The 21,773-nt window shown below is 36.8% G+C and overlaps 1 protein-coding gene across 1 annotated transcript; it reads left to right on the top strand.

Annotated features, from left to right (window-relative positions):
- The first annotated feature begins 672 nt into the window (after window positions 1-672).
- On the top strand, window positions 673-21,471 carry LOC113046350 (one cut domain family member 2-like). Its single transcript, XM_026207237.1, has 2 exons — window positions 673-1,818; window positions 20,443-21,471. The coding sequence occupies exons 1-2, from the start codon at window positions 789-791 to the stop codon at window positions 20,730-20,732; spliced, it is 1,320 nt and encodes a 439-aa protein (XP_026063022.1). The 5' UTR covers window positions 673-788; the 3' UTR covers window positions 20,733-21,471.
- Window positions 21,472-21,773: the final 302 nt, after the last annotated feature.

Genomic DNA, 21,773 nt, shown 5'->3' on the forward strand with positions numbered 1-21,773 from the left:
TAAATAAATAAATAAATAAATAAATAAACACCCTTATGACTGGTTTTATGGTCCAGGGTCACATACATGAACACACACGCATACAAATGTTAATATATACATTATTAAAATATATATATATTTTTTTTAAGTATATATAATAGTATTCATAAGCTAAGTATATCCTAAACTAAAATAATTAAACATGCTATAAATGTGACATATTTGATCTCATTTAGTTGTTTTCTTTCTATAGAGAGAAAGCGAAACCACTCACATACAATGACAGAACAGACGAGACTTCAGCACCGCGGACAGCGCACGTCTCTCTCTCTCTCTCTCTCTCTCTCTCTCTCTCTCTCACACACACACACACACACGCTCTCTCTCTCTCTCTCTCTCTCTCTCTCTCTCTCACACACACACACACACGCTCTCTCTCTCTCTCACACACACACACACACACACACACACACACACGCTCTCTCTCTCTCTCACACACACACACACACGCTCTCTCTCTCTCTCACACACACACACACACACACACACACACACGCTCTCTCTCTCTCTCTCTCTCACACACACACACACACACACACACACACACACGCACGCTCTCTCTAGTTCAAAGACAGACTCGAGTCCCGCCTCTCGGTAGAAGCGCTGTTGTGCTGCGAGCGAGCTGGACGCGATTTAACCAGGACAGAAGCTTCGGCGCGTCATGTTGGAGAGACCAGCTTTGAGATCGATGGATTGGTTTTGAAATCGTTTTCGGGAAAACACGGTCTTTTGGCGCAGCTCTCGCGATGGAACTCACGATGGAGAACATGCACGGCGTTGGGTCGCACGCGGGGGACATGATGAATTCCTCGCACGGCAGACCCTCGTCGGCGTCCCACCGGGGCTTGGTGTCGCACGGGCGCTCGGCGATGGTGTCCAGCATGGCTTCGATCCTGGAGGGAGCCGGTGAGTACCGGAGCGACCCCGCGCTGTCGGGCCACCTGCATCCCGCTATGACCATGTGCGAGTCGGGTATGAGTTTGTCCAATACGTACACCACCCTCACGCCGCTTCAGCACCTGCCACCGATCTCTACAGTCTCAGATAAGTTCCACCACGCGCATCCGCACACGCACCCGCATCACCACCACGCCGCGCACCAGCGCCTCGCCACCGGGAACGTCAGCGGGAGTTTCACCCTCATGCGCGACGACCGCGGCCTGGCGTCCATGAGCAACTTATACAGCCACTATCCCAAAGAGATGTCCGGCATGGGCCAGCCGTTAACCCCGCTCTCCAACGGCCTCGGTCCTCTGCACAACTCCCAACAAGCGCTGTCTGCCTACGGGCCCGGCGCGCACCTCCCCAACGACAAGATGCTCTCTCCAAGCGGCTTCGAGTCGCACGCGGCGATGCTTTCCCGGAGCGAGGAGCATCTCGCGCGGAGTTTAGGCGGACACGGGCACGGCATGATCTCTAATCTCAACGGGATGCACCCACACAGCCACCTGCACTCGCAGGGGAACGGATCCATGCTGGCGGACAGAGAGCGGCACGGAGGCGGCGGGAGCGCGCACAGCGGAGGCACGGGACAGGTGGACGAGATCAACACCAAAGAGGTAGCGCAAAGGATCACGGCCGAGCTCAAGCGATACAGCATACCTCAAGCCATCTTCGCGCAGAGGATCTTGTGTCGGTCCCAGGGAACTCTGTCGGATCTCCTGCGCAACCCGAAGCCCTGGAGTAAACTCAAGTCCGGGCGCGAGACTTTCAGACGCATGTGGAAATGGTTACAGGAACCAGAGTTTCAGAGGATGTCCGCCTTGAGGCTTGCAGGTAAGACATCATCACCTTCACACGGCCTTTAGGACATTTAATCAGGAAAAACAGTCAAAATATACACATTTCACACTCTTAAAATACATGCGTCTGACGGGGACATGGGATTTTACGCATTCATCAAATTGATACAAAATAACGCGTTGATTGAAACGTTCCAAACAAACTATAACATGCAAACATGGCAGTTTTCTTAGGAAGCTGCACTGTAAAATTGTGCTAAATGTATACATTAAATCAATTTCCACCTGATTTAACACATAAAAATAGTTTTATTGGTGTAAATTAATGTAAAAATGTCGTTTAAATAATATTTTTGTCTTGAATAAAACCAGTTAATTTTAACGTTACCATTTTTAGGTTACATTTTTAAGTCTAGATCTACCTGGAAATTACTGTAATTGGTGTAACCTGTTTTATATATACTTCAACCTATCTTATAAATCCACACACACACACACACACACACACACACACACACACATATATAGCTATGTTACAGTGTTACAATGTATCATTCCTACTTTAACCTATTTTTGTTTTTATAATAAAGTTTTCAAAAGCGGAGTTTGACAGAAGAGAGACTTTTTGAAATCTTTCAGAGAAGCTTTCTTAAAAGAAAAACCTTAATGTAAACAACCTTTTCATTCTTATAAAAATAAATGCTTCAAAGATGATGTTTTCGCATCGATGAGAACCAGTTTTGTTTCATTAAGATCCTTTCAGTGAACTGTACATTTCAATGAGGTTCCATGGACCCGTTATTTCTAACAGTGCATAACAAAAAGATAAAGTATCTAGAAAAAGCACGAACTAGACTTACTGTTAATGCCATTTTAGAGGCTCCCTTAATCTGTTTTCGAGTTTTATTGTAGTTCAATTGATAATCATTCAGTGTGTGTGTGTGTGTGTGTGTGTTGGATTAGGTTCATTACACTTTGGTAAAGGAACCTACAGATGCCATTTAACAGTAAAAGGCCTCTGATTTTAACACAAGACAAAGAGCCCTTGTCTGGTGCGCTTGAGAGCCATTTTTTTCGCTTGAGAGCCATTTTTCTTTTAAGAGAGGCGCCTTGGATTTAAAGAGTGTTGCGGACTGGATGAGCATCACACATTACAGAACGATTAGCTGTCAGAGGCTGATAGACGACAGATGGAGGTCGCCGCTCGCGGGATTTCTCGCAAATGCTCATATTTGTGTGTTTTTCCGAGTGTCCCTCGTCCTCGGGGTCCATTTGATGCCCCTCGACTCTCACCGGGGCTCAGAAAGACCACCAGCTGATCGATAGCGCAGTTTCCCAGCGTGCTTTTGAAATGAAGCACCGATCGATGCTCGACCCGGGCCTGAGAGGCGGCTGCGCGCGCTTTGTTCTAACGCGCTGTTTACGCGTCCGTTTCCACGCACGCGCGTGACGCGGCTGCATTTGCATGCGTCTGATGGGGACCTCGGATACGCACTCATTGTGTAGGCAAATTATCCCACTGAGTAGAGTTTTCTTAGGAAACTTAGGGCTAACCTGCAATTATTACTTTAAAAAGCTACATGATTTAACACATAAGAATAGTTGCATTGGTCTAAATTAATATACATAGGTCGGTTAAATAATATTTATGTGCTGAATAAAACCAGTTAATATAAATGTTATTAATTTTAGGTTACCTTTTTAGGTCTAGATCTACCTGGAAATTACTGTAATTGCTGTAACCTGTTATTTTGTAAATCTATATATTAACTATACATTTGAACCTGTTAAACTCATATACACAATATTTATGCCTACTTTAACCTATTTTATGCTTTATAATATAAAAATATCTTCTAATAAAAAATATTAATTAGAAATATATTAGAAATCTATATATCTATATAGAAATCCATTTGACAGTAGATATATTTCGACAGGGGCATGATCTCTGCAAGATCATCATAAAAATGCATGAAAGTAAACTGGTTACTTAGATTCAATTAAAGAAAACATTGTAGTGTGCACACAAATTTAATTAAATTGCATGAAAAAGCATGTAAACACACACATTACAAGAAACTCTTTCAATACTAAAAAAAAAAAAAAAGGTAAAGAGCCTAATAAAAGCAAAAGTGTGGTAGCATTAGAGCTGTGAAATACTCGACCGCATCTATTCATCATATTGATATTCCAGATGTATTAGTGTCCTAATCAATATATATTCTCCGCTCAGTTTTAGGGGGTTGTGTGGACAGAGACTCGTGAGACGTGTGTGTGGTTAGAGAGGGCAGCATTAGTGACCTGCGCTGGACACACGTCCACTCTGTGTGCATCTGAATGTCTAATGGATCACATGACAACTCTGATTAATTACTGCTCAGCACAACTAAGACATCCTCTCTCTCTCTCTCTCTCTCTCTCTCTCTGAGGTTATTCTGACCAACACAGCATTCAGATCTGCATCAGAGGCATGTCACTCATCTCTTACTCATCTTTTCACAAAATTATACTTCCTGACACCTACATGCATGAGAAATAAAAACCACACAGTCTTTCTTTAATATCTCAATGATAGAAAATGCCCTGTAATCTCACGTTTCTCTTCTTACTGCAAATTGTAAAAAGTTCAAAGATCAAAGTTCATCAACTTTTTTTCCACAAGCTAAAAAATAAACAGGTGCACAGTGTCATACACACAAACACAAAACAATATAATAATGCAATAAACATTCATTTCACAACATAAAACCCTACATAATATAATTATTTCAGTGATAACTATCAAATGTGAAGAGAGGATTCTGGGAATGTCAATTTATGGGTTTTCACTGTTAATTATAAGATGATATGTGTTTTTTACTTCCAAAAGTATATTTTGCTGTAAAATTACATTTAATGTCCCATTAGATCTATCACAGTTTACCATTAATCAATTAACTTTTACCGTTAAATCAACAATAATTTAGTTTTAGAAGAGAGTGTTATGATGTCTGCAATCAAGTCACACACACACACACACACACACACACACACTAAATGTTTAAAAATTAATAGATAGGTCAATCTTGATTGTATCATGTATTTGCACTGTATAGAAACCTTTATAAAATCTTGGATATGTTTGTAAAATTAAGTGAAAAAGTATTTACTAAGAAATTACTGTTCATTTCAAAAACAATTACTGTACAAAGAAATGGCAAAAAAACACATTGAATTAAATGTGAAGTTTCAAACTGTAAATACTCTAACAATAAGTTTTATTTACAACTTTTAAATTAAGTATTTTTTATTTTGATATAGGAATGTGTAACCAAAAGATAATTGAAACAGGTTTAACGTTTAACTGGACTTATATTTAATGCACAAATATCCTTAATAAATATGAAAATGTTTTATGCTTTATATAGAATAACCTCAGACCATGAATTTGGTCTAGAAATAATTTTTATTCAGAAACTGCTAGCAAATTTCACAAATAGTAACACATATAACTTAACGTGAAATTTTTAAGTTTGGAGTATTTTGTTCCAATAAACCTTTTAAGTGATTCAGCTCCATAAAAACCTGAGAATATTGGAGACTAAAAATGAATGGTCTTCCTTATAAACAAGACCATAAACCGCCGAAGTCTATTTAAGTATTTTATGTTCTGCAAACACTTTACAAGCGCAGAGATATTGATGCTCCGGAGGCTCTGGTGAATCCATCTTGAGAATAAGCCTCTAATAGAGCTCTTACACAGACACGAGAGGGTCATTGAGCGGTTTAATAACACACGAGGAACGTGAGGACAGTCTAATAAAGCTCTGTGTTTAAAGACACTGAATCAGAGACACAGCGGGAGACCAGAGCTACACTCAAATCCACAGCAGAAACACATGCATTCCTCACTGTTAGTTAATGCATGAGTCAATGTAAACTAATGAAACCTTACTGTAAAGTGTTACTGATAAGTCATAATGTTGTATAATGCACATTTAATATTTTCATAACTCATAATGCATTGCAATACTTAATTATTTAGAACTTTAAAAAGCACACTGAGAGAAAACAAGTCAATTTCACACATAATTACAAAGAAACAGTAATGCATTGTAATAAACCATGCATCTTAAATAAAAGTAATGCATTGATCAAAACATTAAATTTTAAAGATACATTTTTTGTTGTTGTTTTTTTTACAGTGTAATGCATGAATAATATAAAAAATGGGCATTAAAGAATGCACTACACATGCATTTTAAAGGTCTTAATTTTTATGTGTAATTTAAGTCATTATGAATACATTTATAATGCATTATGATAGAAAGTGTTCACTTATGATTTAATTAAATCTTTAACCTGCATTTGAAACGGGAACACAGAGCGGTTTTCAGGTTTTATACGCAGATAATCAAACACAGCATTAGTGAACGATTCATAAAGAAAGCACAGATGATAAAACTACATACAATAATGTTTTTCATTATAGTCTAGAGAGCACAGAGATGAACCTAAAATCATTTCAGTGATTCCCAAAGGAAAGCAGCTGCACATGGACATCGTAAGAACACAAGAATCTGATTTATACAGCATTTATACAAAAATGCTACACAAAGAGTTTATACACAAACAGTGCATGTATATCTATCGACATCTAAATCACAAATGCTTCTGTAAGTGTTGATTTCTACAACTCAAGAAACAATCCATAAAAGTGACAGAGCATTAGATTATTACAACAGCAAACGTCTCGGAAAAATCACAGCAGTCTCTCATAAAGCAGCTGTAAACATTAACGTCATTATTCTACTGGCACTTATAAAGCAAAAGCAGCTCGTCTGATGTTTTTAAAGCAGATTGTAAATGTCCAAAGCTGATGAGAACAGAATACAGTATACTACACTGTACACTAGGATGATAATAGTGTACTTCAGTTAGTATGATATTCTGTCTCATTGAACATTGAATTTAATGGCCTTCAGTTATCATTTATAAATAAGCAAAATCAAAAAGGAAGAGCCAAGATGATGCTTATATCTGCAGGTCATTTTATATTTGCAGTATTTTTTCCAGTTTATCAAACTAAAAAAGGAAGGTTGAGTCAAGCTATGCAGTGCATTAAAATATTTATAAATAATACAATAAAAAATTATTACTTTAAACAAAATGTTTATGTTTATGAAAATGTTTAACTTAAATACTAAAATAAAAAACATATTTTTGTATCTTTGAAATCATATTATAGATTTTAATAAAATTCTTTAAAAAAAATCAATTTTCAAATTAATATATATTTATTAATTTATTTTGCTGGGCATTTCTGTCAGTATTCGTAGTCTAAATACTTTTATTTATTATTATTATTTTTATTTATTTATAATAGTACAAAGTGAATGTATGAAGTGAAACTTAACGAGCTGAAACTGTTTTAATTTACAATTTTCAACTTCAATTAAAATCTATTTTACTTCATGTAATGATTTTTTTTGTTTGTTTAATTTTAGTTTCAGATTAAGTTACTTATCTATAATAACCCTGAAACTGATAAATACAGTTTTATAAAAACTATACAGAACTGTTAAAAATAAACTAACTACAATACAATAAAATTAATAAAATGTAAAGTGAAAAAAAATAATATCAAACAAAATATTAACACAAATAAGTCAAAAGCATTGCATTCTGGGATACAGTACTCCATTTAGCATGCTGTTGCATACTACATATTTTGCTAAGATTGGCGTACTAGTACTTAATGCTATATATATATAGCAAAAACAGTAAGCGTACGGTGAAATATAGAACAGTATTTGGCCATTTTGAGATTCAGTCAGTGAAAAACCTGTATTGTTCAAACATTAATATTAGTGTTAAGTTCTGATCCATAACCAGTGGTTGGTGAATTCTGCCTAGCAACACATGACCACAGTAACCAGCCAATAAAAAACCTGTGCTATTGCTTGATTTTCCAGCTCTGAATCATCTCCAGACTGAACTGTGAATATCAGCAGATGTATGTTTCTCTCGTTCATGTGTTAGATCGATAATTTTTTGTTTATAATTTACCATGACTATTCATGGAGCAAAACAAGTAAAAATAGGAAAATTAGATAGATTTTTTTATTTTATTAATAAAACCATGTTAATATATTCGGATATAAATAATAAAAATATATAAAAAGAGGTATTTGATCATTTAAACCATCCAAATATTCACGATTCAATTAAAATAAATAAAAAAATAAATCACAAAAAAATAAACATTAAATATGATTAAATAAAATGTACTTAAATAAAATACCACAAATATATTAAAATAGATTTATGTGGTTTAATTACATAAAATGAAATATAATGTCCTTATAAGAGCACTTAATAAACAAAACACCCCAAATATATTCTAATATGATAATGATGCAACAAATGCATATAAAAAATACTCAAAACTGTCATATTATCAGAATATAATCATTACATTACAGACAGTTCTGTATGCTGTTTTATATTCACATCACACACACACGCACGCTTCAGAAGAATCCAAAACAAACCAGTCTCTTCTTTCCCCGTCTCTCTCCTCAAAAGTGTGGAAATGATGGTTAGCGTGTTTTAGAGGAGCATGAGATCTCAGAACATGAAGCAGATGATGTCTGACATGAAAGCAGACGGACATTGATTGAGAGAGCTTTGACTTTGTGAGGAGCGCAGGATGGAGGAGAGCTGCTGAAGTGATCGATCGAGGCTTTAATAATTGAGAAGCGTGAAGGAGGGAGACGTGGAGCTGCGTAACACACTCATTGCCATGAATACACACACAGATATTACACTGAGGTGAGCAACGGCACAACGAGAAGAGAAGAGAAAGGAAAAACTGGAGCGAGATGCTCCACTGATTATCATTTGTGTCTGTCAGCAAATACAGAAGGTTTGAGATGCACGTGCATTGTGTTCACACAAAATAACAGCATTTATCCTGCATGCATGCATCTGATGAATAAAACCAGCACTCATATATTCACATAAGATGCAATAAAAAAATAAAATAAGTGCATTTAATACAAATTGCATTAAATATATTCACATAAGATCATTAGGATATGATAGCTGCAATAAGATACACATGCAAATATTAAGATGCATTTTCATTAGCAAATTCAATTTGTGTAAAAAAAATAAAAAATAGTATGAAATTAGAATAATGCAAAACAGGTGCATTTCCACTCTACAGCGCTCAGATATTTGGTGTCATTGTTTATGTAGGTGTGAATGTGCATGAAAATACAGCGGTCTGGTCGCATGTTTAAACGCTTCTACCTGTGCATATGCAGGAAAACTGTGGTGTGTGTGTGTGTGTGTGTGTGTGTGTGTGAGGTTGGGTTACAGAGTGTGTCTGCACTACAAATTGTTAAGGCTTATCTGACTTGCGCTGAAACTGTATTGATTTCCTTTCCCCTGCTCGCTCTTACATCTCTGGGGCTCTCGCCAGCAGCAGCAACCAGCCGTGCAACACACACACTCACACACGCACACGCACACACACACATGGTCGCGCAGACCCCTTCCCTGCAACACCACCAGCTTTCCCATTAACAGATCTGTCTCTGAAACACACACATGCAGAAACAAATGCACAAACACATGCAGCAACACGAAACAAACAGATGCACAGACACGCACAAATACACAAAAACATGCACACACACAAACATGAGCAATTACACAAAAACGTGCACAAACACATGCACAAACACACACGCACAACAAACACGTGCACAAACACACACACACAGACACAAGCATAAACACACACACAAACATGCACATAACAGTGTGTGGGATAGAGCTGAGTTCATAATAATATACTTTTTCTGCAGTATTGTATAAGCATTTTATTTTGCACATTGCACATTTCAGCATGTAAAATATGTATCTTAATTTTTTTTTATAAATGTAAATATTTTTATAATTTTTAAGTCTCATTTTAATTCACATTATAACCTAATACATATTTTTTGTATTTATTTTAATATTTATTAATTATTATTTTATTGCATTAATTACTTACCACTTTATTTTAATAGTTTATGCTATTCTTATATTGTATTATTTGTTAATTTCTATGAAGTTCAATTTACTTTAAGTAGCTAATATTAGAGCAAAACTAACTTATTTAGTAAATTTGACTGTATAGTTCATGTTACATTTACATGCGCAGTACATACTACTTCCGGTTTACTCATCAAACTGGAAAAAGAAAGTCGAGTCTAGCACATTGCATTTTGGGACACAGGGTTATGTTTAATGTGCTGTTGAAACCTTTCCATTCTAGTTTTCATACTTCATACTGCATTCTGTTCCACAAACTGTTTTTTTTTTATTAAAAAGCAAATGATTGCAAACATCCTGGAATATACTCCACATGTCACCTGCTCTCAAACACAATCATGAACACATTTATCAAGATTCATTTCAGTGCAGAAAACATGCTTCACAAGCACTCCACTCTGCCATTGGCTGGACAATCACATAATCCCGCCCCCAGAGCATGATTGACAGGAGCTCAACCGAACAGATCAATGTTCTGAATGCAACAGTGTTTCACTCTTCAGACATCAAACTAGCAAACTGATGTGAACAAAACATTTCAGCTTTAAATTCACATCTCCGAATACAATAATTATATATATGAAAAAAAGTTTTAATAGGACATATCTATATGGTACGAAATCCTTTAGACGTGTGTGTGTGTGTGTGTGTGAAATGTTCAGCATCAAAAACACACTTGAGAATAACACACAAACATAAAAGAAAGATCTTCAAGTGATGGTTTGCTCTTGCAATGACTTCTCTGCTTCCAGATCAATCAAACTGTCTATGAATGGCGTTTAATTGAGCTGCTGGGGATGGACCTGGTCTGTCAGATGTTTGTCCACTGACAAATTGATTTCGGAGACCAGTTAGGAAAGCCCCAAGACAAAGACGAACTCGTCCTGACCTGGACAAAGAGAAAACCTCGCTTATATTAGACAACAAACTCGCTCGCTGATATAGTTCATATTATCTGATCTAACTATAACCAGATCGGTTGAAGGGCCTTCTAATCTGTGTGAGATTTCATAAAGACATTCTTTCAGCACATTAATGCTAAAATAAAAAATTTAAATAAAAAAAAAAGAATCTGTGTCTTTTAAAGCCAATATGAACCTCTATAAAGACTTCATAAAATCCCAGTCTCATTAAATAAAGTTGAAAAGTTCTAAATCAAGCTATCTGGAGGTATACAATACATTCAGATTATTTAGAAATAATTCATCATATTATAAAATGCAATTGCCCTAGTAATGCATTTTTTTTGGGAAGTAGTTATTTAAAAAAAGATTTCTGTGCATGATATAGGCTTAATTAGTGGATTGGTTGATTATTTATAATTAGCCTAATTTTTAACTCTCTCTCTCTCTCTCTCTCACACACACACACACAGATGAGTAACTGAAGTCTAACTCTATTTAAGTCGCATAGGATGCTGCACAGTAATAAATTCTCGACATGTTTCTTTGAATTATTCGAGCAGATCCACAAGACAGATATTGACTACTGTCTGCATTCGTAAAAGTGCTATTTAATATCTAAACAAGCAATATAAATATGAATTCTTCTGAGGTGTTTGGGACTATGAGGCAGCCTGCATTAAAAAAAGAATCCATGCTTTATAGGCTAACTCACCTAATAATATTGTGTTGCTGTTTTTTATCATTATTATTTGTTGACATAAATCTTACAGTAACAATACATTTTTAAACATAATATTAATTCCTGAAATAGGTCAGATAACCCGCTTTTATTTCATTTCACAGAAAACCGCTTATCAAATTATTTCTTTCTTTATCGGACACTCTCATTTAATTTCATTATTATTTACTCATCGCGCGCTGATATGGATGGACTTTTTATAACAAACACGCAATTCATTAATAAACACATTTTTATGTGAGTGCAGATCGTATTAAAACGTGCATGGAAATTAATTATTAATCTTTTATTTTCACAACGAAAAGTCGTGAAAAAAAAGGATTTCTATTTGTGGTGCTTGCAGAAAAACACGAAGAACAGATTTTTGTATTTATTTATTTTTTTAAACATCACATTAATTTTATTATTTCTTCTTTAGCATACATTACATAAAATGTATCAACAATACATCTCGAAGAACAGATTTATGTGGCGCGTGCACACGACATGATGCCAAACACACACACACACACACACACACACACACACAGAAATACAAATCGAATTAAATTATCCGCTTTAACCTTATTGTTGTCAAACGCTCAGTGCATCGATGATGAGCATTGACATCCTCTCAAAACCAGCACAGCTTAATTTTACCTTCACTCATACTGAACTCTTAAGATAAAATATATATATAATTTATCAAGGTATTCTACAGAATTTTAATATTGCATTTATTTTATTAAATCAAATCAAATAGCCTAAGATATTGTTGAACTCAGAATTTAAGCCAGTGAACAATTCACTTGAGGACACTTGGTTCCGTATTACGATTTTTTAAAATCAACATTGTTTTGCAAAAAAGAAAGAAAACGCTGTTGCAGTGATATTTTAAAGGTGCTGTAGGGAACTATAATTTATATATTTTTACATATTTATTAAACCTGTCATTATGTCCTGACAGTAGAATATGAGACAGATAATCTGTGAAAAAAATCAAGCTCCTCTGGCTCCTCCCAGTGTCCTATTGCCATTTGCAGAAACTCCATTGCTCCCGGTAAGAAACAACCAATCAGAGCTGCGGTCCGTGACTTTGTTTGTGTTCAAAATTTATAAAAATGTATATAATAAGCGAGAACACCATGAATCCATTTTCCAAACCGTGTTTTTAGCTTGTCCTGAATCACTAGGGTGCACCTATAATAAGTGTTTATATTCGGACTATTTTAGATTGCTTCGGGGGTACCGCGGCGGAGTAACCCAGTACCTTTGTGATTCTTCATAGACATAAACAGAGAGAAGTAGTTCCGGCTACGATGTTCTTCCGCAAGACGCAAGCAGTTCTGTTTATTAACCGCTAGAGCGTCAAAAGTTCCGTACTGCAGCTTTAAGCAGTAGAAAGGAGCCGCATTGATTAAATAACTGCAGCAACATGTACTGGGTGTGTATTGTTGATCTGGTTTGTGTTGACTGGGCTTTGATTGACATGATGTTTCTCGCCAGCAGTAGCCCGGCCTGCGCGGGAGAGGGTTCGTTTCACCGCTCCCAAAAACAGAACTGCGCCGCTCAAGCCATCGATCCCGAGCCGAGCTGTGAGCGGCCTGGTGCGGTTAGTTATCGACCCCGCCCCCCGCTCTCTCAGCCACGCCCACACGCACACAGACCACACCCACCTCAGCAGACGGCATGCTCACATATGTACAATAACTGCAATGTTCATTTAATTGACCTTTTGAGGTTCAAGGCTACGGAAATAGGATTTATTTTGCACAAATGTTTTATTATTATTATTGTTGTTTACGTAGTATTTATATATAGCTACACAGAAATGGACTTTAGCGTGCATTTTACATGCAATGGTTAGGTTTAGGGTATAGGTGCTTATTTGCCAATATACGCCAAAATGCGTATCATATGCGTGCCAAAGTCCCCCCCCCCCAAAAAAAAAACACACATTGAACGCACTGCAGCCTTGTTTTAACTCATGTCAAAAATTCAATATAACTTCTAAATATATGACTAAAGTTTATTGTAATAAAGTAAATCTAATCCTAATCTGGCACCGTTGCGTTGGTATCAGTTTAAAACTGCCTACACATTAAAATGTACAATGGATCATTTTCTGTAACAATTAGGCTATAATCCAACCATTGCAGAAGCAAAACACCTTTTTAGTCACAAGAAGCATCTTCACAATTTTACACATATTATCGACTGGTTGAGTCTACACAAACACTCACAGACACACACTAGAAAGTTTGTTTAGAAGAAAAAAAATTTAATTTTTAAATTAAAGAGTTAGCCTAAGCAAAATAATACGAGATTGTGATGAATAGATTAGATGAATTAATGAATACTGATTTAGGCAACCCTCATATTCTATAAAAAAACTGCCATATGAATTCAGAAGAACATAGGAAATATAAATAAAGGACAAACTGCAGCAGTATACTCATCCATCTGAGTGATAAGATATCAATATCAGCGCTTATTGGATTACAAAACTAAACAGACTCTGCCCATTAAAATGTCATCTGCAAACATCACACACACATCCCGAGTTCAATGTCTTTTCTGTGATTATGCGCCTTCCTTCACACGAGTCAACATGGATAATATTCTTATCAGTGCGGGTTTATATAGTCTTGATGTCACAGACAACCCTTAATATGCTGTCTGATATATTTTAGTGTTTACAAATGGTTCCTTATTCTGGCGCAACTGATTCTGATTTATTGCAAACGGTATTAAAAGGAATAACAACTAAACTGTTGAAAACCCAAAATGTTCAGCAAACTCTGGCTGTATTAAGTGCTACACACTGTATTATTATTGAGCTGGAGATGCAGAGTTATCAAAGCTGGCACGCGCTGCTGTGAGACACGGGCTATATATTAAATACATGCTTCATGGCCATGGGAAGGTTTAAAAGCAAAGGTCAATCGATTCCTGGACTATTAACTTGTTAGGAAAAGGGTTCAAATGAAGCAACTGAATGCGGTTCTCATAATAAGCGACAATAAAAGGAATATACTGTCTAAAAGGATTTATGCTGGAACTCATTTGGACCTGGAGGAGCTAGAGGTCATTTTTTGCATTTACAGATATTATTTAGCTATGCAACCAGATTCGCTTTAATAAGGTTATTTTGGTTCGTTTGCTGAAATGAAATGCATCTTCATTTGGTGTATAAAATAAAATAAAACAATTGGCAATCGGTTTCAGCTCATTCTTTTCATCTTAACAGATATACTAATAAAAAGTAAGCATTTCTCTGTTCGAGGCAAATAGATCAGCATTTTATGGTGTTTTTGGTAATTATTAGCCTATTTTCCCACAGTCTTGCATTGCATTGCGTTCATTCACCAATGCTCCACGCTTGAGATCTGAATAAACTGTGCGTGAAATTATAGTGTTGTGCATTTTCAGTGTTTTAGCTAGGCTATATGCATTGTCTACTCGCCCGTTGCAGTTTCTGTTTTCCATACCATAGAGGCACTGTAAGTGAACCGCATGGTTATGCCCAAAGACATCTGAAGCCAAATGACTGTTGTGCATTAGGGAAACTCCTTAACATTTTCTGCCAGAAATCCCACCTGTACTATTCAAAATGGCGCCTCTAGACACGCCAATCACATGAAACGTTATTGGCTCGTGCGTCTCTACACACGCACGTGGCGACGTGACGTTACACTGAATGCAAGCGACCGAATGAATGCATATTTAATTGCATCCTCATTTCTGTAGTGTTTTGCACGTGCACGTGCTCTGGTATTTTGATTATTCTTGCAGCTGCTTTTTTTAAATGCTTCTTGTAGTCTATTTGATATGCATTTGCTAAATGAACATGTGGCTAAATATTGAGTGAATAATATCAATTTTAGTACGATCATATTAGCTTATTATTCTTGCGGTAGGCCTATATCTCCTGAATGGTGATTCTGAATACATTCGGGTTCAAAATAATAGCCTATTTTTTTATCTTTAAGACCAACATTTGAGTGCAACCATGTTAGGCTATTATCATGGATGTATAAATAAATAAAGCAAGGTAGGACTGTACGGGCTGCTCGGTGTTTTGAACGGATCTGCTGGTTTGAATGTTAAAGTGCGTCTAATGTGCGTCTTTCTTCTTTCTGTCTGCGCTCTGCTGTTGCCCTAAAAGCTGCAATGATCGATTTTCCTCTGTTTTCTCTTGCGCACGTGGTCCAGTAATCAGGGCCCCTTCCCGGGCGATCGATCCGTATTGATCCCCCACGGAGCGCGTGACACCGGGAGGAGGCTGGTGGGGAAGAGCCGAGATGATGCTCGATACAGAAACAGCAGACAATCGGACAAAAGAACTGTACATATTGGTCAGAGAAAAGGAGAGTCTATATCTTATTCTCCATCATTCTCCATGTATGATTTTGTTTTGTCTTCACATCTGTCCAGCAAAGACAGCTACGATGTTCTTATGAATCAAAATACCGAACAAACCCTAACCTAAAATATTCAGAATGTTCCTAAACGTCTCTCAATAAAGTTTAAGTGATGTATATAGCCTACATCTCTAAAATAATTTAAATAATATAGTGTATTAGTCAGGGGTGGTTCTAGGGTGAGTGGAGATTCGGGGCTTAGCACAGAAAAATCCATGTATGTGACTTTTTATTTTAATAAATCAGAAAGATTTACCTTGTTTAAAATATACAAAAGCAATAAAACAAATTTAAAACATTTTATTTAAAGTATTGAGAAAATAAATTTACTTTTTGCTAACAAAAATTAAGAATTGCAAAACAAATGAAACAGAGGAAAGCAATGATTTTGCAATATATATTTTCCATGGTCATATCTATTAATTTATTTGCAAGGCTGCTTTTATTTTGCATGTCAGTCTAGTTTGAGCATGCTATACCATTTTTCCTTTGCGCTTCACTTTTCTGCACGTCTCTCTTTGTGGCAATGTTTTGACGTGGGGGCGGAGTTAATGGACGGGGGGCGTGTACAACATGCCTCCATGGAAGTGACGTCATCGGCCGAGACGCAACTCACTGATCCAGGTCCTGTCATGAGCAGAGACTTTTGAGTGGATCGTTTATTTTTATTCAGTAGCATTATGTTCATGTTTTCGTTTATTTACTTTATTAACAAATATATGTGTATTAGCAGCTTTGCTCAAGTTAAATAAGTTGTTAACATGAACATCTGCTGTTTATTTCTCTCCATGTGCACACTTTTATATCATTATGTGTATTAAGATCGCAAATCTTTTGAGTCAGTTCGGGAGTTCGGAGCATGATCGCGAATCATTTGAATCAGTTCGGGAGTTGGTAGCGGGATCGCGAATCAATTGAGTCAGTTTGGGGATCGCAAATAATTTGAAGCAGTTCAGGAGTTCGTAGCGGGATCGCGAATCAATTGAATCAGTTCGGGAGTTCGTAGCGGGATCGCGAATCAATTGAATCAGTTCGGGAGTTGGTAGCGGGATCGCGAATCAATTGAGTCAATTTGGGAATCGCGAATCATTTGAATAAGTTCGGGAGTTCGTAGCGGGATCGCGAATCAATTGAGTCAGTTTGGGGATCGCAAATCATTTGAAGCAGTTCAGGAGTTCGTAGCGGGATCGCGAATCAATTGAATCAGTTCGGGAGTTCGTAGCGGGATCGCGAATCAATTGAGTCAATTTGGGGATCGCGAATCAATTGAATCAGTTCGGGAGTTCGTAGCGGGATCGCGAATCATTTGAGCCAATTTTGGGATCGCGAATTATTTGAATAAGTTCGGGAGTTCATAGCGGTTTCGCGAATCATTTGAGTCAGTTTGGGGTTCGCAAATCATAGCTGTATATGGATAGGCATTTTTAACTAATTTAGTAGCTAGTTATAAATACGTTTTCCACGCTTGTTAAGGTGTGAAATGTGAACTCGTATTTTTGTTTTAATGATGTGCCTTTTAACAGTATCAAGTATATTCTAAAACTAAACAAATCGTGCCTAAAAAGTGCATGCATCTAGGCTAATGTGAAGTTACATGATTAAATCATAGTGCATGTGTGCATTTTGAGTGCGTTCTTTCACTGCATTATTCGGTGTATTCAAATGAATTTATGAATGCATGTGAATGATCACAAAATTCAAGATATGAACCCTTTGTGCCAAAAGGGTTCTTTCTTGTCATTATAGAACCTTTTTAGCATAAGTTGAGTGAGTTGAGTAAAGAACCCTATGGTTCTATATAGATCCCTTTCTTCTAACAGTTTGTTGTCATAATTAGTTATGATGGTCTATAGATACATATATAGAATCATAAAATGATTGGTGGATTGATAGATAAAATGACGGATAGATAGATAGATGCATGAACTGCTGTAGAGTCAGTATTCTGATTGAGTGATTCTGCATGTGTGTGTGTATGGTATAGTAGTGTGCTTGTGTGTGTGTGTGTGTGTGGTGGTATGAATATGATGGATGAGTGAGCTGCAGCTTTAGAAGGCAGCAGTAAACAGATTTGACTGTGTAGGGTAGATCGATTGGCTCATGGCTCTCTGTAATTAGACATACAGCGCTCGGCCTGGCATCAGCCTCCTCAGCACAATCTCACCGGGAGAACCCTCACACCGCAAGAGTGTGTGTGTGTGTGTGTGTGTGAGAGAGAAATACAGACACATGCAAGAGAAGGAATATCAGAATTCTAGAGTAAGAAACAGAGAGGGATGTTCCGTGCATTAGCAGACGATTATTTATGTTTTAATGAATGATAAGATGCAGGACTGTGAAACGCTGACATCATGGATTGTGTTGCACGGACAGATCCTGCTCTCTGTGGTGCTTGATGCTAAAAAGTGGAAAGTGCTTGGGATTTGGCAGTGTTTTATAGAATCAGCTGTGAGCACGAACACATGAAAATAAATCCTCTGGATGACTGCAAACAGCTCACAGAGGAAGAGTGGATTTTGCCTGAGGGTCCTCAAACATGAGTCCCACACTAAACACACACACACACACACACACACACACACACACATACACACAGAGTCACTGAATGTACTGGTTTGTGCTTAACTACAACAAATATTGGTCAAATATACGTCAAAAGCAAATTAAATGCATAGACCTGCAAAATGCACACTCTTAAAAATAAACATATTTATTGGCATCAATAGTTCCATGAGGAACCATTGATTTTTAGAACTGTTCACTGAAAGCTTCTTTGGGGAACCAAAATATTTTAGTTTATTTTCTTTTAAGTTAAACACAAAACAGAATTATCTGATTGCAATGAGACCCTTAGGAACTTTTTCTCAGACAGAATAGCCTCAAGAGGTGAAAGAGGAAGTGTAGATAAACGAACATCTTGCTGGGTCTGAATGTGATAATGTCTAATTTAAAGATAAATGTAGTGGGAAGGATGTTTGAATGCCTCGACCACTGTTTATCTATGCCATCTTCGAGAGCAGGGAGTAGAGAAGGAGAGCAATAAAAAGCACTAAATACTTTTTCTATGAAACCCCCTTTGCAACCTTTATTTTATAAAGTGTAACATGGATTTTATGCAGTAATTTGGCCTTCACTGTCTGATTTGTGTTATTATTGGTTGTGTATTGCACATTTAGACATATCTGGGGACAGTGCAATATACTCCAGGAATTATAATCATAACAAATAACTATTCTATAAGTAGCAGAAATTTATATCATTTAATGTGGGTGTTCTATTCTTCTGGGGCTTACAAGCTCAGAGACATAAACTGTTTTGATAAATAAAAATTATATATATATATAGATTTAAATATTAATCAGATGTCTGACTTTGAAACCGAGTATGTTTCCTGTAAAGATAACAGGCTTATACTAATAGTGGAATGTTTATTTTTATCCAGGAGCTTGACTTTTTGAAGCTCCGCCCTTTTCTGAAAAGGGGGCTGGAGCACCAGCTCATTTGCATTTAAAGGGACAAACACCAAAATGGTGCTTTTTGGGTCATTACCTAAAAGTGGCAAATTTAACAAGCTAAACAAAACTTCACATATACACTCACAACAGAGACTTCTTTTACATCTTCTAAAATACGTTTGCTTTAATGTTATGATCAAATGTTCTTCCAGTAATATTCAAAAGAACATTTATTCAAAGTTCTCTGGTCTGTAATAAAGTTCTCAAAACGTTAGCATAAAATGATCACATATACATCGTTCATATAACTTTTTTTTTTACTTTTGATGCTTGTCTGACATTTTTTTGTTAGTCTACTACTTGTTTCAGAACGTTCCAAAAACATTCAAAAGTAACATTTCGATAATGTTTGCAAAACGATAAAATGGAATGTTCCGTTAACACATCCAAGAAAAAACATTAACGGAATGTTTGTTTAAAAAGTTCTCTTGACTTTAACAACATTCTCAAAACGTCAGCACAAAAACATTATTTATACTGTACATCACTCATGGAACGTTTTTCTTCAAATATTTTAGTTGGACGTTCATCACTTTTTTTTATTATTATTACGTGTTTCAAAATGTTCAGGTAACATTCAAAAGCAACTTCACTATATAAAATCATAAAATGCAATCTTCGCTCACAATTTTTTATGTTTTTTTACATTTTAAAAACTGGATGATGTAAATTTTTCGAGAACATTCCGAGAGAGAGTAAAAAATTCCCAACATATTTTTGTGAGCTGGATATAAATGTATTAAATATAAATTGAAATCTAAATCACACTATCACGGTGTTAGATATTTTTAACTAGTATTTCTGACTAGCTATATGCATATAGTGCTTTAAACCCATTTTTTGTTTACCAAGTTTGCAATCAATTCTGAAAAGTAACAGACAGAAATCATACTCTATTGAATGACTAATGGTTTCCTTCATCAGTTTTCTACTGGATGCATGATTTTCTGGACGTTGACTTCTTTTATTTTCACTCGTCTCTTTCTCTGTTTCTCCTCCTGGCAGCCTGCAAAAGAAAGGAACAGGAGCAGCACAAAGACAGAAACATGGTTCCCAAGAAGCAGCGCCTGGTCTTCACCGACCTCCAGCGGCGAACGCTCATCGCCATCTTCAAGGAGAACAAGCGTCCCAGCAAAGAGATGCAGATCACCATCTCGCAGCAGCTGGGGCTGGAGCTCTCCACCGTCAGCAACTTCTTCATGAACGCACGCCGCAGATGCGTGGACCGCTGGCAGGACGAGCACGCGGTCAGTCCCGGCCCCGGCCCCTCGGGGAACACTTTCTCCAAGGCTTGAGCGTCTCGGATGCGGAGAAACCCGGTCCAGATGCAACATGTGAGCAGCAGCTGATGATGATGATCTACGGCGCACATCAAACCTCACAAACCTCTTCGGTGCACGGCGGATGTGGATGAATCATTTGCATTACTTATTTTAATTCATTAGTCCTGTGTCTTTCTCCTCGTGGATACTTCAGTCGTTCCCCACCTGTGCTTGATATTTGAGCTAAGACATCTCTCATCTCAGTCTCTGGATTGGCCGAGCAGAATATTCTCTCTCTCATAGAGCAGCAGAAAGAAGGAAAAGAAGGCAATACGTATTTTAGCACACGACCCTTGGTTCTCGACTCCTTGACCTTTGACCTGTCCTTGACACATCAGGATGTTTAAACATGTATCGCGGTAGCTCCTCGCCGTCTCAGTCTGTACTTTCACTGCCAGCGTGGCGCCTTGTTCTTGCTCCAGCACAATGATAAAGGGATGCAAAAATCAATCAGTCCTCTGTTTCGGCCCCTAAAGAATCATGTTACCGTAGGGGTCCTACAGAGGGCTTCATCTGCACAGAGCAATGGCGCCACCTCCTGGAAGACCCCAGAAACACACGCTTCGTCTGCTGTAGGACATGCTTGCTGCCTTCAAGTCTGCTGTTTTAGCATTACTCATATACTATTATAGTTATTTATTTAAATTAGTTTTTAAAACTAAAGTTCTGTTTTAAAATTTGTTGTGGTTTTGCCACTTTAATTATTTTTTTAAACGTATGTATATAGTTTTTATTAATTTTATTTCAGTTTGTTTAAGTATCATTGCTATCATTTTATTTATATTTTAAATATTTTTATTTTTATATAGGTTTAAGCAATTTTGTTGCATTGTAATTGTATTAATTTAAAAAATATATATCTAAATATTAGTTATTTAAATATTTCAAGTTGAAATGTTGCCTTGGCGAGTAAGTTTTAATATTTAATTTCCATTAAAATGTATTAATTTATTTAAAGTGCTAAATTTTTATTTTTATGTATATGTATAGTTTTTAGTTTTAGTTACCATTAAT

The sequence above is a fragment of the Carassius auratus genome, chromosome 27 (genome assembly GCF_003368295.1).
Source record: "Carassius auratus strain Wakin chromosome 27, ASM336829v1, whole genome shotgun sequence".
Lineage (NCBI taxonomy): Eukaryota > Metazoa > Chordata > Actinopteri > Cypriniformes > Cyprinidae > Carassius > Carassius auratus.

Excerpts from the sequence above, each read along its gene's own strand:
- LOC113046350 (XM_026207237.1), top strand. The coding sequence starts at position 789 with ATGGAACTCACGATGGAGAACATGCACGGCGTTGGGTCGCACGCGGGG. Across the intron at positions 1,819-20,442 it reads GTCCGCCTTGAGGCTTGCAG|CCTGCAAAAGAAAGGAACAG; the intron begins GTAAGACATCAT and ends TCCTCCTGGCAG.